At 40.0% G+C, this 20,060-nt stretch overlaps 1 protein-coding gene across 1 annotated transcript; it reads right to left on the bottom strand.

The window, feature by feature from the left end:
• Positions 1-151: 151 nt before the first annotated feature.
• LOC149321973 (complement C1q tumor necrosis factor-related protein 2-like) lies at positions 152-12,941 on the bottom strand. The gene is made up of 3 exons (XM_089505857.1): positions 12,789-12,941; positions 4,612-4,863; positions 152-1,406 (listed from the first exon to the last, which is right to left on the bottom strand). The coding sequence occupies exons 1-3, from the start codon at positions 12,811-12,813 to the stop codon at positions 793-795; spliced, it is 891 nt and encodes a 296-aa protein (XP_089361983.1). The 5' UTR covers positions 12,814-12,941; the 3' UTR covers positions 152-792.
• Positions 12,942-20,060: the final 7,119 nt, after the last annotated feature.

Here is a 20,060-nt window from a genome sequence, read left to right as displayed (position 1 = left end):
CGAGAATGTGCAAGAGGAAAGTGGGTTGTGCACGGAAATCCTTGATTGTATCTTACAACAACTCTACACACTGCTAAAATATGCAATACACAACTAACAGAATCAAAAAACAAGGACAGAGAGACATCAGAAATGAGAAACATTTCTTTTTAAGCAGCAGAAGTTCTGGTTGCAAGGTAGGCAGGGGTAGAACATATATTTTGAATGCAGAAAGTCGTGGTAAAACCTCTACGTTCTCCAATTAAAGATAGCAGTGCTGGAAAAGCCATCTTCCTGAAATGGTGGCCACCATTTATCAGAATGAGTACTGGATGGACAAATATTCTGATTTGGTATAAAACAGCTTCCTATGACAATGTTGAGTCGTCCCTGATCTGCATTAGCACCTTATTTTGTCTCCAGTGAAAGAGAGATCAAGTATTGTGTATGTGCAGTGTTTGTTTTGTGCTGTGCAGTAAGGGATAAGGGATGTAAAGATACTAAGCATGCAACCAGTTTTGGCTGTCCTATGCTGGGTGACGGACAAAGACTCCATTTTGGAATATGAATCTTGAGAAAACACTTACTTTTCTTTCTCTAGCCTCCCTTTCATACATCATATGGATATTCAATTTATTCTTGAAGAGGTTTGCACAGACTAAGACAAACATTATGACTACCTATAAATAGGTAGGCTGTAGTCCACATAGTCTGAATTTCATAGAGTAAGAATGTTTCAGAGAGACACATACATTATGGCTATAACATTTCATCCTCCTTTTTCTGCTACCATTGGCTGATGTCAGTCCAGTCCTATATTTGATTGAGATAATCCTGGTCAGCATATATCAAAAACCCAGTGAAAAGGCTGTCGGTCCAGTAGGGATCGTAAAAGAGTCCATTTTGTTCTGAGTAGAATATCTGAAGCCAGACCTCATCATTCCGCTTCAGAGGGAGGATAGTTGATCCAGAAGCTACATCATGGTTACCAGTGTTGGCATCAAATGTCTTTATCTTGTACTGCCCATTGTGCACCAGTCCAATTGCCAAATGCTTATTGGCCAAAGTGATATCGTAAGTGAAGTAGTAGATGCCAGGGATGCTGCATATAAATTTCCCACTTGAAGTGTTGTAGTTCCCACCTTCATTCATGAGGATACGGTCAAATTTGATGGGTAGGCGCTCTCTTGGGTAGCTTTTGGTCATGGCAACTGAAAAAGCTGATTTGGCTTTGTTGGCTCCACAGCTGCAGGGGCCCGGCATCCCAGGATCCCCCTGTGTGCCTTTGGGCCCTTTCTTTCCTGGTCCTCCACTTCTTCCAGGGTTTCCCTTCAGACCCCTTGAACCGCGAGGGCCAGCTTTACCAATTGCTCCTGCTTTCCCTTTTGGCCCTGACTTGCCTGGATTTCCAGTTCTGCCTTGTGGACCTACGACACAAATCAATGTCAGTGAGAGTTCAAACAAGTGAAGTATAACAGGAATCATTGTCATGGTTTGAGCTACGGTCCCAGTCTTAAAAGTGCTTTTTCAGTCTTATCTGTACTGTTTGACTGTGTTCTAAAATTAGTATATGTTCAGGGTGACCAGATGTCATAACCACAAAAGAGGACAAGGTGCTGCAAAATGTAGGGCATTCAAGAAAAATGTAGGGCATTACCAAATGAAAGCTAAAGATACAACAAGAAATATAAATTCGTTTAATGTGGCTTATTTACATCTATAATACACATGCTCTTCATGTTGTTGCTGTTGTTTGCCTTCAAGTCATTTCTGGCTTATGGTGGATTTATCATGGGGTTCTCTAGGGCTGACAGTGTGTGATGTGAATGATGAGCTTCCACGTTTATCTAGGGTCACCCAGTGGGTTTTCATGGCCGAGCAGGGAACTGAACCCTGATCTTCAGTCATAGTCCAACACTCACTATACCACACTGACTCTGCATATTACATATACTGTATTTTGTTATGTTTTTGTTGTTGTGTGCCTTCAAGCCATTTCTGACTTATAGTGAGCCTAAAGTGAACCTATCATGATGTTTCCTTGGCAAGATTTGTTTAGAGGTGGTTTGCCATTGCCTTCCCTTGAGGCTGAGAGCATGTGACTTGCCCATGGTCACCCAGTGGGTTTCATGGCTGATCTGGGAATCTAACCCAGATCTCCAGAGTTGTAGTTCAACATTCAAACCACTATGCCACACTGGCTTTCTATTTTATTATGTACTCTACCATATTTTTCAGGTGAATTTATCTTCATTAAAATGCCTTGTTGACTTGCGATATACTGGAGTTATAAAACTCTGAGCAAGTCAAATGCTTAAAATTGTATTTTACTGGCAACAAATCCTTTACTGAATCTACATTTAAATTATTCCGTTAATTTGTCCATTGTATTGAAATGAAGGGGAACATCATTTCAACAGTTTGTATTGTGTCCTCAAGCTGCCCATTCTCTAAGTTTGCTGCCCTTTTCCCCCTCAAGAAGCAAACCTGCCCTGAGCTCTGGGGGCAAGGATCCATCCCACCCCCCTATTTGCAGTGAGAACAGGCTGCCAAGAAGACAGATTTCTTGAAGTGGAACAGCAAATGTGATTATCCCAGGTACTTCTTAGCCATGTTCAAAACTGGACATTTTGGAATTCCTCCAGGACAGAAGGTTTAAATGTAGGGCATGCCTGGGAAAAAGAGGACATCTAACCACCCTGTATATGTAGGTGTATATGTGTATGTGTACACAGAGAAACATAGATACATGTACATAGAGAAACAGGTTCCTCACCCTTTTCAACCAAGTATTTTTCAACAGATCAAAGATGAAGCAGAAATTAACTCTTGCATCAAAAACATTGCATAGTGAAGTGGAAAGAGTAGAATAATAGATGTTTTTTGTGGGTTTTTCGGGCTATATGGTCATGTTCTAGGAGAGTTTCTTCCTGACGTTAGCCCGAAAAACCCACAAAAAATTATGGATGCTGGCCATGAAAGCTTTTGACTTCACATTAGAATAACAGAATCAAAGAGCTGGAAGAGACCACAAGGGCCATCCAGTCCAACCCCCTGTCATGCAGGAACGTGTATTCCGCATGGCAGGGGGTGAACTGGATGGCCCTGGTGGTTTCTTCCTGCTCTATGAGTCTATGATTCAATCAAAGCACCCCTGACAGATGGCCACCCAGCCTTTGTTTAAAACCTCCAAAGAATGAGACTCCACCACTCTCAGAGGCAATGTGCTCCACTATCAGACAACTCCTACTGTCAGGAATTTATTTCTAATGTTGATGTGGAATCTCTTTTCCTGTAGTTTGAATCCATTGCTCCAGATCCTATTGCTCCAGCCTCAATATGACAAATATTTAAATATTTAAACAGGGCTATCATATCACCTCTTAACCTTCTCTTCTCCAGGCTAAACATACCCAGCTCCCTAAGTCTCTCTTCATAGGGCATGGTTTCCAGAGTAGGGAAAAAGGAAGACCACAGTACAGATGGCTTGATTCGATTAAGGAAGCCACAGCCTTGAGTTTTCTAGACTTGACCAGGGCTATTGATGAGAGGTCTTGGAGGCCTCTATTTTGTAGGGCCATCACAAATCAAAGACAATTTAACACCAAATAACATTAAAAAAATACAACCAACCCTTCCCATTTGGAGGGGTTTGGTTTTGGGCCCACACATGGCAAAAACCACAGATGGTCATGACTCATAATATTCATTAGTTTAATATGGGGCATACCCAGCCTGCCAATATGTCATTGTATTATCTCTCCCCACTCCCACAAAAAAACAATGGAGTACCTATACAGTATGGCAGTTACCTTTCCATTTTGTAGTACATCTTTGGGTACATATGCACTGTATAAATAAAGCAGTTTGACACCACTTTAATTACCAGGGCTCCATCCAATAGAATTCTACGATTTGTAGTTTTGTGAGATAACAGCACTCTTTGGCAGAGAAGGCTAAAGACCTCATAAAACTACAAAATTCTATAGGATGGAGATACAGCACTTAAAGTGGAATTGAACTGCATTATTTCTACAGTGTAGATGTACTATTAGTCTCATAATGCAAAAACCCAGTTGCTAGTCCCAACTAGAATAAACCCATAGAAACAGTGAGAGTTACCAAAATGTTGACTCTCCATTCAGCAGTTAATTGAATGAATTGACGTTCATTGAGGCTAGTAATTAGATGAAGGACAATATGTGTTTCTGCTTGCAGAAACATCCTCAAGTTCTCACTCAAAACCTGCTTGCTGGCAGAAGGGTTGTGTGTTGGGGAGTGCAATTTCCAGCAGTGTACCTCTCCCACTGCAGTTTGGAGCAGATTTAGAGAGAACATTTGTTGTTGTGTGCCTTCAAGTCACTTCTGAGTTTAGGCAACTCTAAGGTAATCCTGTTATGAGGTTTCCTTGGCAGAATTTATTTGGAACAGATTTGTCTTTGTCTCCCTTCTGAGGCTGAGAGAATGTGACTTGCCCAAGCTCAGCCAGTGGATTTACATGCCAAGTGGGGAGTTGAACCTTGGTGTCCCAGTGTCCTAGTCCAACACCAAAACCATTACAGCATGCTGGCAGTACAGAGGGTTGCATTCCTACTGAGATGTAGAGAGCTTTAAAGGGACATTGTCTCTTACCTTCTTCTCCCCTCTCTCCTTTCTCCCCATCCTTTCCATCTTGTCCATCTTTCCCTGGCAAACCCATCCTTCCCATATTCCCAGGTGCACCTCGAGGTCCAGGTATACCTGGAGGGCCTTGTGGGCCAGGCAAACTGCATATGAGTTGCTTGGAACCTTTCTGGATTTCTGCTTTTAGAAAGCTACCGAGAAGCTGATTGGCAACACAGGGCACAATCCATACAAACAGAACAAGGAAGATCATGGTGACACCTGTAAGAAATTAAAGAGAAGCTGTTATAGCAACACATATTTAAGCAGGCACCAATGGATGCTATAAACTTAGAAAAAGAATAATGGGATTTAAATTAATAGATCCTTGGAAAAAGCTCAAACCACTCTTCACTGAATAGGGCTGGCTTTCTCTAAGAGGTAGACGGAGCTGCCTGGGTAGCACACTTTTGTTAGGGCAGGGGTGGGCAGAAGCTTCGTTTGCCCAAAATCTGTGGATGCTCAAATCCCATTAAATACAATGGCATAACAAAAGGGTGTCCCTTATATAAAATAGAAAATCAAGATTTGGAATTATACTTTTTTTTTGAATATTTTCTAAACGTGGATGCTTGAATCCATGGATAAAAATCCATGGATAAAGAGGGCTGACTGTACTGTTGAAATGAAAAAAGTTTGGGTTTAAACAGGGTAGGCTTTTGTGTGGTAGGAGGTGAGGTTGATTTAATTTTTGTATTTAAAACCAATTCTGAACCACTCAGTTCAGTCTAAGTGTATATCTTTTGCACCCATACTCACATTGTTAGGTTGATGCTAGGAATTTAACTAAAACAAACAAACAAAAGTTTTATTAGGCTAAAATCTCACCATTCTGTTCTATGAATACTGTAAATATGCGCCTGTGGTCTCAGAAGATAATGTCATGGAGTTCTTTTCATGCTGGAACAAACAAACCAGACTGGGTTAATGTTGTTGTGCGTCTAAGGCAACACTATTACAGGGTTTTCTGGAGCTGATAACGTGTGGCTCATCCAAGATCATCCAGGGGGTTCCATGGCAGAGCAGGAAATTGAACCCTGACTTCAGGAGTTGTAGCCCAACACTGAAACCATTACACCATGCTGGCATATTGCTGCCATAATCCACAATTACATTAGCAAACCTTTCCCTACTTCTTGAGTAACTATCATTTAGCTCAAACAACCACAAAAGGTCTCATGACACATTAGAAATTAACAAGTTTTAATTAACATAATTTTTTTGTAGATTCCAACCCACTTTATTAGGTTCAAGTTAACTGGAATTCAGAAAAACATCTTGTTAGTTTTCCAGGTACCACAAGAATCTTGTTGATTTTTTAGCAACTGGATTATAATGTTACCTCTCATTCCCTTTCTATCAGAGAAGCAAATTCCTGGAAAGCTCCTTTTTGTGCCTGCACTTTCCATCTTGGAACTGAGTTTAATCATAGATATTGTTGTTGTTAACTGCCCTCAAGTCAAACCTGAAGCATGGCAATCTGGTGGATGAGACCTCTCTGAGCCCCCCTGTCCTCTGCTGCTCTGCTTAGCTCTTGTAGATTCAGGCCCATGTCCCCCCTAATTGAGTCTAGACATTTGGCTTGCAGCCTTCCTTTCTTTCTACTACCTTTTACCTTTCCCAGCATCATTTTTGAATGAGTTGTGCCTTCTCAGGATGTGCCCAAAGTACAACAATCTCAGTTTCATTATCTTGGCTTCCAGGGCGAGGTCAGCCTTGATCTGTTCTAGGAGCCATTTGTTTGTCTTTTTGGCTGTCCATGGTATCTGCAGCACTCTTCTCCAGCACCACACCTCTAAAAAAGTTGATTTTTTTAAAATCCAATTTCTTCAGTTGTCAGCTCCCACATCTATACATTGTGATGGGAAATACAATGGGCTGGATGAGTCTGACTTTAGTGTTCAGCTGTATATCTCTTTAGGATCTTGTGTAGTTCTTTCATTGCTACCCTTCCCATTCCTAGCCTTCATCTTGTTTCTTGACTGCAGTCTCCGTTCTGATCAATCTTTGATCCAAGGCATGAGAAATCTTTGATTTCTTCATTGTCCAGGTTAAATTTATGTAGGTCCTTCATGGTCATTATTTTTGGGTTTTTTTTTAATGTTCAGCAGTAAGCCACCCTTTGTGCTTTCTTCTTTGACCTTCCTTAGTCTATGATGTCTCCCACTAGTAATATGATGTCATCTGCTTATTTGAAATTGGTGTTGTTTCTTCCTCCTATAATTACTCTTCCTTCTTCTATGTCTAAATCTGCTCTTCGTATGATGTTTTTTGCGTACAAATTGAACAAGTATGGTGATAGAATGCAGCCTTGCCTGACCCCTTTGCTAATTGGGAACCATTCTATTTCTCAATATTCTGTTCTAACAGTGGCCTGTTGTCCTAGTACAGATTCCTCAACAGGACTATCAGATGTAGTGGTACTCCCATGTCTTTAAGAGTGTTCCATAGCCTTTCATTATCTATGCAGTCAAAGGCTTTGCCATAGTCTATAAAGCACATGCTGATTTTCTTTTGGAATTCCCTCATGTGCTCTATTTGCCACCATAAGTTTGTTATGTGGTCCTGACTGCCTCTACTTTTCCCGAACCTCATTTGTACCTCTGGGATTTCCCTCTCCAGATATGATTGGAGTCTATGCTTCAGAATTTTAAGAATAATTTTTCTTGCATTGGAAATTAATGCTATTGTCCTATAGTTGCTACAGTCTCCTTATTTGTGAATGGGGCCACTGTTTTGTTTTCCATATGTGCTGACATATTTTAATTAACACTAAAGTTGATTCTGTCTGTATGGATTGTAGCAGTTCAATTGGAATATCATTTGTTCCTGGGGATTTAGGGACTCGACAGACAGCATGTTGAGGGTTGGCTCTGTGCCGCTCCTGGAAGTGCTGGGTTGGGGACACAGCAGCTACACACCACGCCACCAACCCAGTGCAAATAAAAGCCGTGAAACACTGCTTCTATTTGCACCCTAGAAGGGGTGCCATAAGGGCTGCGGCACAGCCTTACGATGCCCTTCATGCATAGCACCATTTGCATGCTGTGTATGAGGGATGCCATTGTGGTGTGCCCCAGTGGAAGAAGGGCTGGGCACATGTGGACTCCCAGCCCTTCTTCAGCCTTAACTCGCACGGAGGCCGGTGGAAACTGCTGGTCTGTTAAGTCTCTTTCTATTATTGCAGCTTCTACCTCGCTTTCAAGAATTTGGGGTTGATCTTTGTGTGACTCTTCATTCCGTGTGATATTAATTTTTAAAATTTCTATCTAATGTTATCTAATTATATCTAATCATAGATATAATTTCCTACAAATTTTAGCCATAATTGTGGGCTTCCATATTTTTCTTTTATACCCATAATCAATTTTTTACCAGCCATCCTGATGAAAAGTTCTGGGGACCGGACCTCAAAATCTTGAACAAAGTGGTGTAGTGGTCTGAGTGTTGGACTATAGCTCTGGAGATTAGGGTTTGATTCCCCAATTGAGTATAAAAACCCACTGGGTGACCTTGGACAAGTCACACACTCTCAGCCTTAGAGGATGGCAATAGAAAACCCCCTCTGAAGAAACTTGCCAAGAAAAGGTTCACAACAGGTTCAATTTAGGGTCGCCATAAGTAAAAAAAAAACAATAACAAATTGTAGCATTGTAGTTGGTCTGTGATTTTTACATTTTTTCTGTGTTTTTCTTTCCCAGTATCTCTCCTAATCTCAGCTGGAGGTTTAGAGCACAAGGAAGACAGCTTTCAATAGTGGACATATGTAAACTGAGCTATCAATTGATGTTCTCTATTTACATGAAAAAGAAAAATAACAGACACTATGGCCCTGGGCAAATCCCAGTAGGTGTGGCTCAGTCAGGAAGGGCATGGTCAGATCTTTATCTCCATTTTCCTTCACTTTCAGATGTTTGTTGTTCTGTATCTTCAAGTCATTTCTGACTTATGTGAACTCTAAGGTTATGGGGTTGTCTTGGCAAGATTTGTTCAGAAGAGGTTTGCCAATGCCTTCCCCTGAGGTCGTGTGTGACTTGCCCTAGGTCATCCGGTGGCTTTCATGACCAAACTGGGAATCAAACCCTGGTCTCCAGAGTCCAACGCTCAAAGCACTACACCACACTAGCTCTGGTTCTTTTGTCATATTGCTCACTGACCAAGCTATAAAAGTCTTTCTTGAGACATGGACTCCATACTTTGTCATAACTGCCTTTGAAACTCTGGGCCTTCTTGTGTCAGCCTTCTCCAACCAGATGCTCTTTAGATACTGGAATAAAATTCCCATTATCCCCTGCTGGTTGGGAGTGATGGGACTGTAGTCTAACAACTAAAAGGTATCAGGTTGGGGAAGGCTCATCGATATTAAGTATTTTCGAGATCTGTAGTTGCCATTTTAAAGTTAAGCGATATCAAAGTACTTAACAATATAATCAAGATAATCAGTTTCAGTAAAATGAGTCTATAAACTATAAAATGGAAAATATCGTGCCTTGTCCTCCAAGCTTGGGGGCTGGATTAGATGACCCCTGTATTTAGAAAGTCTATATGCAAAAAAAGAATAACACTACTGTATATCTTTAAACATGCCAAAACACACTTTATTTTAAATATTGCATACAGCTTGTAAGAAGATCAGCGGCTTTACATTTTAAACAAAAATATCTCTCTGTGTTTGATCTTTGGACAGAATGAAGTTTTCAAATAGGCAAAAGAAGAGATACCCACTTTAGGAAGATTACATATGCTATCAAAATTAAATAAAGAGCACATTTTGTTGATCTAGGTTGAATCTGAACTCCAGTAATAATGCAGTTTGACACCACTTTACCTGCTATGGCCCAATGCTGTGGAATTCTGGGATTTGTAGTTTTGTGAAATATTTAGCCTTCTCTGTCGCAGAGCTTTGGTGCCACAACAAACTACAAATCCCAGAATTCCATAGTACTGAGCCATGGCAGTTAAAGTGGTGTCAAACTGCAATATTTCTGCAGTACAAATTAAACCATAGACCGTTAGGTTGCAATGCTATATAGTATGCCAGAATTAGGGAATTTGGAGCCCTCCAGATGTTTTGGCTTACAAATCCTATGAGCTTCACCCAGTATTTTCAGGGGCCAAATATTTCTCCCAGCAATGCAATATACACTTTATTTAGCGTATCTCCAAGAAATCAGTAAGACTTCATTCCAATTAGAAAACCTCTTCTGAAATCTTGCCAAGAAAATCCCATTATAGGTTTGCCTCAGGATTGCCATAAATCTGAAACAACTTGAAGACACAACAACAACAAACTGAAAAGCATGGGATTGTTTTGTTAATGCTATAACAATTACAGAGGATAGAACAGTCAAAAGTATTTTTGGCATTTTCTCCTAATTATTTGCCTAAAAAAAGGATTGAAATGTTGTTCTTCTCTTTGCTCCTCACAGGAAAAGAAAAATGAAACCTAGAAGCATAGGGAGATGGAATAGGAAGCCTATTTCCCTGGTCTGTTCTTCCTCTGTTTTGAGAATATCCATGGCATTTTAAGCGATGGAGTGTGCTTTTTCCCACCCCGGAAAGCAATAATTTCTGAGGAAACCCACACACACTCACTCTTCCTTGAGCATGTTTGCCATGACATTATCATGTTGATATATTTCCAGTACAGTTTATTCAGACAATAGTTGCAAACTGAATTTCTATTTTACAATTTATTTATTTATTTTGTTTCAAATAGAGCTAAAATGTCCTGGACTGGATGGGATCTTTCCAGTTTTATCACTTTATTAAGAGCAGGCCCAAAATCAATAAAAACAGAATAAGCCACCAACATTAGCAAAACAGAGAAATTAACATGTCTCCTCTAGTTCTCCATAGTGTTAAGGAACAGTGTCTTTGTTGTGTGCCTTCAAATTGTTTCTGATTTAGGGCAACCATAAATCATAAGGTTTTCTTGGCAAGATTTACTCAGATGGAGTTAAACTTTGTCTTCTGAGGCTGAGAGAGTGTGACTTGCTCAAGGTCACGCCGACGGTTTTGATTGCCAAGTGGGAATTCAACCCTGGTCTCCAGAGTTGTAGTCCCACACTTAAACTACTAAACCATGCTTGCTTTCATGCAGATGTAAACACACTCATTCTTATGAACATAACTGAAACAAAAACCAGGAATTGCAATGATCAGATGCTGTACATTGTCTTGCATAAAAGTTTTCATGTTACATGATTTTTATAAATTTTGGAGCAGTAAGCATATCAAGACCTTGCCTTAAAAATTTTAGTCATCATTCTCAAAGAAAATATTCCCACACCCCCATTTCATTTTTTCCAGAAAAATATGTTTTGTGGAAAACTGCCCTTTCCTTCATTTTTCTGGTCCTTTTACAGGCCTTCACATCTGTAGAGATGCATACACACTGTAGAAATCATGCAGTTTGGCACCACTTTAACTGTCCTGGCTCCATCCTACAGAATCCTGGGATTTGTCATTTTATGAGGCACCAGTGCTCATTGGCAGAGAAGGATGAAGACCATGTAAATTCCAGGATGCATTTAAAGTGGAATCATACTGCTACAGTCTCTTTTGCTCCTCAGTTTTGAATTCCTTTCTTTACCAGTTTCAGGACTGAAAGGAAAGAGTTTTTAGGCTAGTACAATTCATGAGGGGGAGTGTCAGTATTTGAGAGACTTCTGAAAAATGTGTGGGCGTATTCTTCCCTCCCTCCAATGCCTTTACCTTTGAAAGCAATATACATATGGGCGTCATTTTCTGCTCAGAGACCTGAGTGTTTGGGAGAAGTTACAGCCAAGTAATATAATATGAAGCCAGACCAAGCATTTCTTCAGATCTAGGGAAGGAGTGAACTGAGAAACCAGAATATGGGCAGGAATGGGGAAGAGATAAAACACATCTTGCACATTTCTGGCATGTTTTTTTTTTCCACCCCACACTACTCACTGGGGAAATGTCTTACAGAATCGTTGTTTAAAGATATCAGTCATTTTGAAAAATGGAAAGATAAAATATGTAGGAAGGAGGGAGGGAAGGGGGAAAATTAACATTTGAAAAATCATTCTTTTTTCCATGCTATTATTAATTTTGTTCTATTTCACTGTCTTTTATACATAATGAATAATTTATTCTTGTTGTGTGCCTTCAAGTAATTTCCGTGACCCTATCATGAAGTTTTCTTGGTAAGATTTGCTCAGAGAAGGTTTGCCACTGCCTTCCCCTGAGGCTGAGAGTATGTGACTTGCCCAAGGTCACCCAATGGGTTTCATGGTTGAGCTGGAAATTGAACCCTGCTCTCCAGAGTTGTATTCCAACATTCAAACCACTAATATGTCATGTCATGCTGGCCCTCAATGATGAAATAAGATACCAGATCTCCAACACTTGTAACATTTTTTAAAAATAGCATCCCTCTTGTGTGGCCTCAATAGTATCCCTCTTGTGTGGCTTCAAACCACACACAAAAGACATCTAGGTTCAGAAACACTTCAGCAAATTCTCATGTATATTTTGCTAGGCATAGGAGACAAGAGGAGGAAATAAAAAAATGCCACAGGACATGTGCAAAGTATTTCATCATCACTGCCAAACAAGGGCAGCCTAGTGCACATGTGTTTGTATTTAAATGTTAGAATTTCCAGATCAAATGTTGCAGTGTCCAGACAGAGTTCTTGTTACAGATGGAGAGGGACAGCATGGTATCCTTTATTTACAAAAACAACACTTCCTAAAATGTAACACAACTGACTTTGCAACCATGTAGTCTTGTATGTTTTAGAAGTCCTCTTTTATAACAGTGCGTCTAAATGTCTAAGTTTATGAGGGGGAGAGGAGAAGAAACAAGGCAAGGCAACCCCATATAGAGAATTCTAAATAAAACCAGTAGTAGTCAGTCTGACGCGCAGGTAACATGCTACCAGTGTCCTTTGGTGGAGTCTAGATATGGTCTCAGAGATATTGGATTATCTTGGGAGACGGTTATGGAAATAGTTCATACAGACTTCAAGGAATGAACCATTTTAAGGCTCTTTGTTGTGTCCTAGGCACATAATTTAGAAGTAAGCTACATTGAAAGGGGTTTGTGCCCAAGCAAACAGCATAGCTTTGTTTAGAAAATATATATTTTTAAAAGCTTTAATTAAAATACTACTTACGAACATAAACACCGATACTTGACATATGACAGGGAAATGTGCTGAATCTTAAACAGATGTTGCTCTGTAGCACATTGTTGTCCAGTTTCCTGGGATTCCTTGTTCTTGCTGCAAATTGGGCTTCTTCTAGAGGAAGGACTGCATTCTCAAATGTCTCCCTTGAAGTTTGTCAAAGTGGATGCCTTTCAGTTGCAGTCTCTCCCCCCACTTGCTTTCTTGCAGCAGCTTCACTTTTCTTGGCCCCACTTTGCCAGAGGCATATTTTGATTATTGTGTAATGTGTTTGAGCTTCTGCCTCATGTCACGTGAGATGGGAAGAAAACTTTGCACACATGTGCCCAAAATGTTTGGAAGGCTCTGGATACTTGGAAGAATTTCCTCCCCTGGTTTTGTTGTAGCTCAAAGACTTAAAAGGGATCAGGATTTGCCTGTTCTCAGACTTTTGCAAACAAAGTGGAGCATGTACGAGCAAAGGAAAGCTGCTGTGAGATCTTCTGGGGCAGGAACAGCCCACAGGTGACCTGCTAGTAGTACCGTTCCTACAAAAGTTAGCATTTTGTTAAATCGTGGGTCATTCTCACAAAAGCAAGTGTATCTGATGAGTCTTGACACTGGTGCCAAATTTCAACCAAGGTGTAGCAGAAAGTTTTGCTTACAGTTCCACATGTATTTTTTAAGTCAACAGCATCATGGTACAGTACTTTCTGAAGTGCAAGCACACACTGGAGTAGCATCCAAACCCACACATCCAAGGAGAAGCTATATTCATATGGATGGGAATAAACAAATAAATAAAAGGCCTATCTGTCAGCCTTGACTGAAATCACTAAAATTTTTGCAGTAGGTTGGTTTTAGATAAGACTAATGTGGGATTTAATCCAGTATATAGGCAACATCCTGCCTTTCAATTATTTATACTAGGGACAGGCAACTTTAACAAGCCCAAGGGCCAATTTTGTGTCCTTTCAATACTTTAAGGGCCATACAGGCTGAACAACAACAACAAAGTTAAAATAGGAGGGGATAAAACCCAAAGTGCCCAGATATCCATTTCTGATTTTGAAAATTAGCTTTAAAAAAACTATTAAACAGCATCATGGGATGGTACTGTTTGAATCACCACTCCTAGTGGTTTCTAAACAAGGCAATTTACTTTTCTTTCTTCAGTGGCAGGGCAGGTTGGGCAAAAATGAAGAAACATGTGGCACCTTAAAGACTTACTGCAAACACAACACAAGCTTTTTGGGGCTATGATCCGCCTTATGAGATGCGTGGCATGTTATTCTGAATTATAGTTATTTATACGTGTGGTATTGTTGGGGATTTTCATTGAGAGGTCAGAAGGAAATACAAGAGTACAATGACAATTATGTTATCAGTGGTGGCCCTTGGGGTAACATGACTATTCTCAAAACAGCAACTTTCCTTTTTATAATACCCAGAGGAAGGAAGGTCTGTCAATTACCCTTGAGCTTTGCAACATCACATTATCCCTCCAGTTATAAAAAGTTAAGAATAAAGCCACAGAGATGCATGTTGTTGAATGCTCACTCTATTATGCTGCTGATAAGATTTTATTCCTATTTATTTATTTCTGTTTTCTATTTTCATGTTACAACTCTTATTGTAGAAGTTGTATGTTACAACTGGGACCTGAAGCAAGATATTGCAGTGTGGAGTGTTCCTGATTAAGATTCCAGGTAACCACAGCTTTTCCCAGGATGTGTTGTTCTGTGCCTTCAAGTCATTTCTCAATTATGGCAACCCTGGCTATCATGGGGTTTCCTTGGCAAGATTTGTTTGGAGGAAGTTTGCTATTGCCTTTCTCTGAGACTGAGAGCATATGACTTGCCCAAGGGCACTCAGTGAGTTTCATGGCTGAGTGGGGAATCAGAACCCTGATCTTCAGGGTCATAGTCCAATGCTCAAACCACTATGTCACTCCATGCCATCCCCCTTAACCCAATAGTCTGTAAGCACTCTGTGCCTACTGAGCATGGTAAGTCTTCACTGGGATGTTTTTTCTTCAACTTAAATGTTTTAATGTACTTCTGCAAGCTTGAGATCCCTCCAAGAAAGTGTGCTGATACTTCTCTCTTGCACATGGATGGTGCGGTTTCAGTTACATAAGGATCTACAGTCAGGGGATAGCAACACAAACATTTTGCTCATTGTATATTTATAATCACTTCAATAAATATATAATACGTAACATAAAAATATGTATGCATAAGATTTTATTTCTATTTATTTATTTGTTTTCTATCCGTGCATATGATCACATAACTCATAACTGTGATGCAATCTGTAAATGAAACTGTAAATGCATTTTGCATTTTAAAAAATGCAGTGTTCTGTTGTGCTGTGAACTGTCACAAGGATAAGCCTAACTGGCAAGATACCTTAAACAGATTGGGATGTGTGTGTGTGTGTGTGTGTGTGTGTGAGAGAGAGAGAGAGAGAGAGAGAGAGAGAGAGAGAGAGAGAGAGAGAGAGAGCCTTCAAGAATCACAATAGAAAGGCACCACAGGTAGTACAAAACTTTAAAGGATGATTAGATTAAGGTGACCAGATGTCTACCTTTTCCAGGACATGGCTTACATTTCAGCCTTCTGTCCCACAGGAATTTCAATGTCTTCCATTTTGAACATGACTAAGCATCAATTTATATTTATATTAATGTTTTTGACTTTTAGTGGGCAATGTCTTACATTTTTCTTGAATATCCTACATTTTGGGGTGCCTTGTCCTCTTTTGTGGTTAGGACATCTGGTCAGACTAGATTAGAGTAAGAGACTATTGAATTAGGATTAATCTACAGGCTAATTTTTCTTTCCTGAAGCTTGAAGCAGAATTAAAATTTTAAAATGTCTCCCCATAAATCAGAAGTCATTTCTGATTTATGGCAATCCTAAGGTGAACCTATCACAGAGTTTTCTTGGCTAGTTTCTTCATAGGGGGTTCGCCATTGCCATCCTCTGGGTCTGAAAAAGTGCAATTTGCCCAAGTCATAGGTCAGTGCTCAAGCCACTACACTATGCTGGCTCTATTATTTGACATACCTACTGCTAAGATGTTTGTGTTTTGTGATGGCTGCTCTTAATAATGTGATTGCTACTACTGGAACTTTCAGCATTTAAATGTTTGTGATTTGTTCACAGTACAACCCATCACCATGTAGAGTGTGCCTTTACCTATGTATACCTGAAACTTAATGTACATGTGAAGTGGGCTATGAAAGCTTGTGTCATAGAAGGCAATGCCATAATCACAAAAAGTCAACATGGGTTTCAGAGAAACAAGTCATGCCAGACAAACCTAATCTCTTTCTTTGATAAAATTACCAGCTTGGTAGATGAAGGGAATGCTGTGGATATAGTATATCTTGATTTCAGTAAGGCCTTTGACAAGGTTTCCCATGACATTCTTGCAAACAAGCTTGTAAAATGTGGGCTAGACAAAGGAACTGTAAAATGGATCTGTAATTGGTTGACCGGCCGAACCCAAAGGGTGCTCAACAATGGCTCCTTTTCATCCTGGAGAGAAGTGACCAGTGGGGTCCCACAGGGCTCTGTCCTGGGCCCAGTGCTATTCAACATCTTTATCAATGACCTGGATGACAGAATTGGGAGCATACTTATCAAATTTGCAGATGACACCAAATTAGGAGGAATAGCTAATACCCCAGAGGACAGGATCAAGATTCAGAATGACCTGAATAGACTAGAAAGCTGGGCCAAAGCTAACAAAATGAAATTCAACACAGAGAAATGTAAGGTATTGCACTTAGGGCGGAAAAATAAAATGCACAGATATAGGATGGGTGACACCTGGCTGAATGAAACTACGTGTGAAAGGGATCTAGGAGTCCAAGTAGACCACAAGTTGAACATGAGTGAACAGTGTGATGCGGCAGCTAAAAAGGCCAATGCAATTTTAGGCTGCATCAATAGAAGTATAGTGTCTAGATCAAGGGAAGTCATAGTGCCACTGTATTCTGCTCTGGTCAGGCCCCACCTAGAATATTGTGTCCAGTTCTGGGCACCACAATTCAGAAAGGACATTGAGAAACTGGAGCGTGTCCAAAGGAGGGCGACAAAAATGGTGAAGGGTCTGGAAACCATGCCCTATGAGGAACGACTTAGGGAACTGGGGATGTTTAGCCTGGAGAAAAGAAGGTTAAGAGGTGATATGATAGCCCTGTTTAAATATTTGAAAGGATGTCATATTGAAGAGGGAGCAAGCTTGTTCTCTGCTGCTCCAGAGAACAGGACCCGGAACAATGGATGCAAGCTACAGGAAAAGAGATTCCACCTCAACATTAGGAGGAACTTCCTGACAGTAAGGGCTGTTCGACAGTGGAATGCACTCCCTCGGAGGGTGATAGAGTCTCCTTCCTTGGAGGTCTTTAAACAGAGGCTGGATGGCCATCTGTCAGGGATGCTTTGAATTGGATTTCCTGCATGGCAGGGGGTTGGACTGGATGGCCCTAGTGGTCTCTTCCAACTCTATGATTCTATGATTCTATGATTCTATAACAAAATTGGCAGTCTTGGTTCCACAGTCTTTGTTTTTGCTACATCAGTCTAGCAGTTACCCTTCTGGAAATTGCTAAGTTTAACAAGCCATGCTGTTTAAATCTTATTGAATGGATAAAAGTGAGAGACATTCTGTGTTAAAGACTACTGATCAGTCAGGCAAAAAGAAACCCTCTTACCTTTGGGGCATAAGCTCTTAGGTAGATTATATATAGAGGAAAACAGGGTCTTGCATTGGTACACTCTGTTTTGGCCTGTCGTTTTCATTTCTTATTCTTGGTGAAAATGTATGGCTTTCTAGTTTTTTGCTCTCTTGATTTAACATAGGTTCATGCTCACTTTTGTTTTCTGAGCCATTAATTCTTGGCACATTATTTTCCTCCGCCAGGACTGGTGATGTCCTTTGCCCATCTGATTGCTAATGTGGGAAGGGGAGAGGCACGTTCAATGGCTACTTGCTTGCCATGAATAGACATCTGTGTACTATGCTACTTTCCATTTAGCAGCCTTTCCCACCTCAGCTTCCTTTGTGCAACCATCTACAATCTGTATGAGCAACATCAAGTCTACCAGATTATAAAAAATTGCAAAGATGATCATGTTGACCATGTGATAGAACAAAATCCAAAATCCATCTTGTTGTGAAACATCATCACAGGCACATTTGGTGAGGATACAGGAGAGGGCCTTCTTGATGTCTGCTCCTAGGCTGTTGAACTCCCTTCCATGGGAGGCCCAGTTAGTCCCATCTCTGCTCTTTTTCCTCTGCCAGGCAAAGACCTTTCTGTTTAGACGTCTTTAAGTTTTAATCACATGGCAGAAGAATGTTTGAAAGTGGTGTGCCGTGTTTCTATCTTTCAAATTATGTTTTAAATGCATTCTAAACTGTTTTTAACCAGAACTGCTTTTTTAACAAAATTGTTGTTTTTGCTAAACTTTTGTAAAATAAGGTATTAGCTAAACATTTATTTCAAATTATTATAAGTTGACATGGGCCTCACACCAGGGCAAAAGTAAGGTATCAGCTGAATAAAATTTTAAAAATATAAAGAAACCTTTCTTAGGCCAACCAAACAAAATACATCACACTAGCTTTTGAACTTCACAGGCTTTGAGGATGATGGGCTTTGGGTTGTTAAAAAAGAATACTATGTATATTTTGTACTAGGCTGATCTTTTTCTGCAGCCTAGGAGTGTTTGTACAGCCTCCCTAGAGAGAACATATTCTAAATAATTTCTCTTAGCTAAACAAAATGATAAGCATAGATTTCATATGGTTTTGTGAAGTCAGCCAGATCTTAGCTGCTCTTAGGTTACTACGACAGCCAAAATTCTTTACAAGATTTTTCTCAGGCTTTAAGCAGACCAAGAGCAGCAATACCAGTCTCTCACAGGAATGCTAACATAGCCTATAAAAAGGGACTTAATGTGCATGTGACGGAGACTAGGCTGAAAATAGGGCTCATCTTTTCTAATTTGTACTAGATTTCTTCCAGAGAAATGTACCAGAATGTTGTGTAGTATCAAACTGCCTTGAGACCTATTTAGAATGTATTAGGAAATGAGCCACATCTGGGGCTCTCAGCCTTACTCTCACATCTGATTTGTAGAAACAAAAATAGATCTAGGCTGCTTCTCTTAGCTTGCAACCTTACTTTTAACTTGTTGATTAGCAAGCCCTGCTGTTTTATTTGAATTAATTTGACTAACTAGTCTGTTAGAATGGAAACAATTCTGCCTGAAGGAAAAAAGGGATTAGTGGATTTTTGCAGCAATTGGCAACTTCTGTGTGTGGGTCTGGATGCCCATTTACTGTCCTTGGGACTGTCTGGGAGCTGCCCAGATTGCCAAGAAGGCCAAAAAATCCAAAGGGGTCAGAATCTCATTTTTAGATTTGAAAAATAAGTACTTAAAAATTAGTGCAAGGGGATCTTGAAACCTGTTGAACATATGACTTGTCGGTTCTGGAGGCTTCATAGAGAAGCAATCCAAATATTTGGCCAAAAAGAGATCAGTCTGGCAAGTCTAGAGGTGTAAAAGGCCAGTAAAATCAGCCTGGGGCTGCATGCAGGCCAACACTTTTTCCTCTTCTTATTTTCTGTTTGAGCTCTTTTGCTCTTTTTAAAAATGTTGCACTAAAAACACAAGCTAATTCTCATTTTGGACAAGGTTAAAGGGAAGAGGGCTGTAGGCATCAGGGGTACAGAAGACAAACAACATTATTATTTGATCCAATGTTTTGTCAAGGGCAGCAGTGTTATGGCCAAGTGAGAGTGGAGTAATTTGGTAAGATGCTGAATTTGGATGCAAAAGTAAAAAAAAAAAAAAAAAGCACTAAAATGCCAGAGGCTGTCCAGAACAGTCTGACTGTTGATTTCTAGACAAAGAGCAAGCAGCTAAAAAGACTAAACCAAACCAACTTGAGAGATGGAAAAGGGGATTGATGATAAGGGGAAAATACCTTATAATAATATGTATTATGGTTAGTAACATCAATCTGAGAATACTTGTGAATGAAATGAAAGTTAGCAGGTATATATATGAGTGTAAATACAATAACGTACCAAGAATAACACTGCAATTAAGGCTGGGGAATCGGGGGTTAAAACCAATTTCTACTGCTATAGATATTTAAGTTTTATTTTTCTGAATGTAATATTATCTTTTTACTCTTCCTTGCTGAAGACATTGAATGAAATCTGAGTATTCAGGGACAAGAAAGAGAAGATGGAAG

The sequence above is a fragment of the Sceloporus occidentalis genome, unplaced genomic scaffold (assembly GCF_023333645.1).
Source record: "Sceloporus occidentalis isolate IW3139 unplaced genomic scaffold, rSceOcc1.0.p SCAF_1, whole genome shotgun sequence".
Taxonomy (NCBI): Eukaryota; Metazoa; Chordata; class Lepidosauria; order Squamata; family Phrynosomatidae; genus Sceloporus; species Sceloporus occidentalis.
This window is presented reverse-complemented; position numbering and strand designations above follow the sequence as displayed.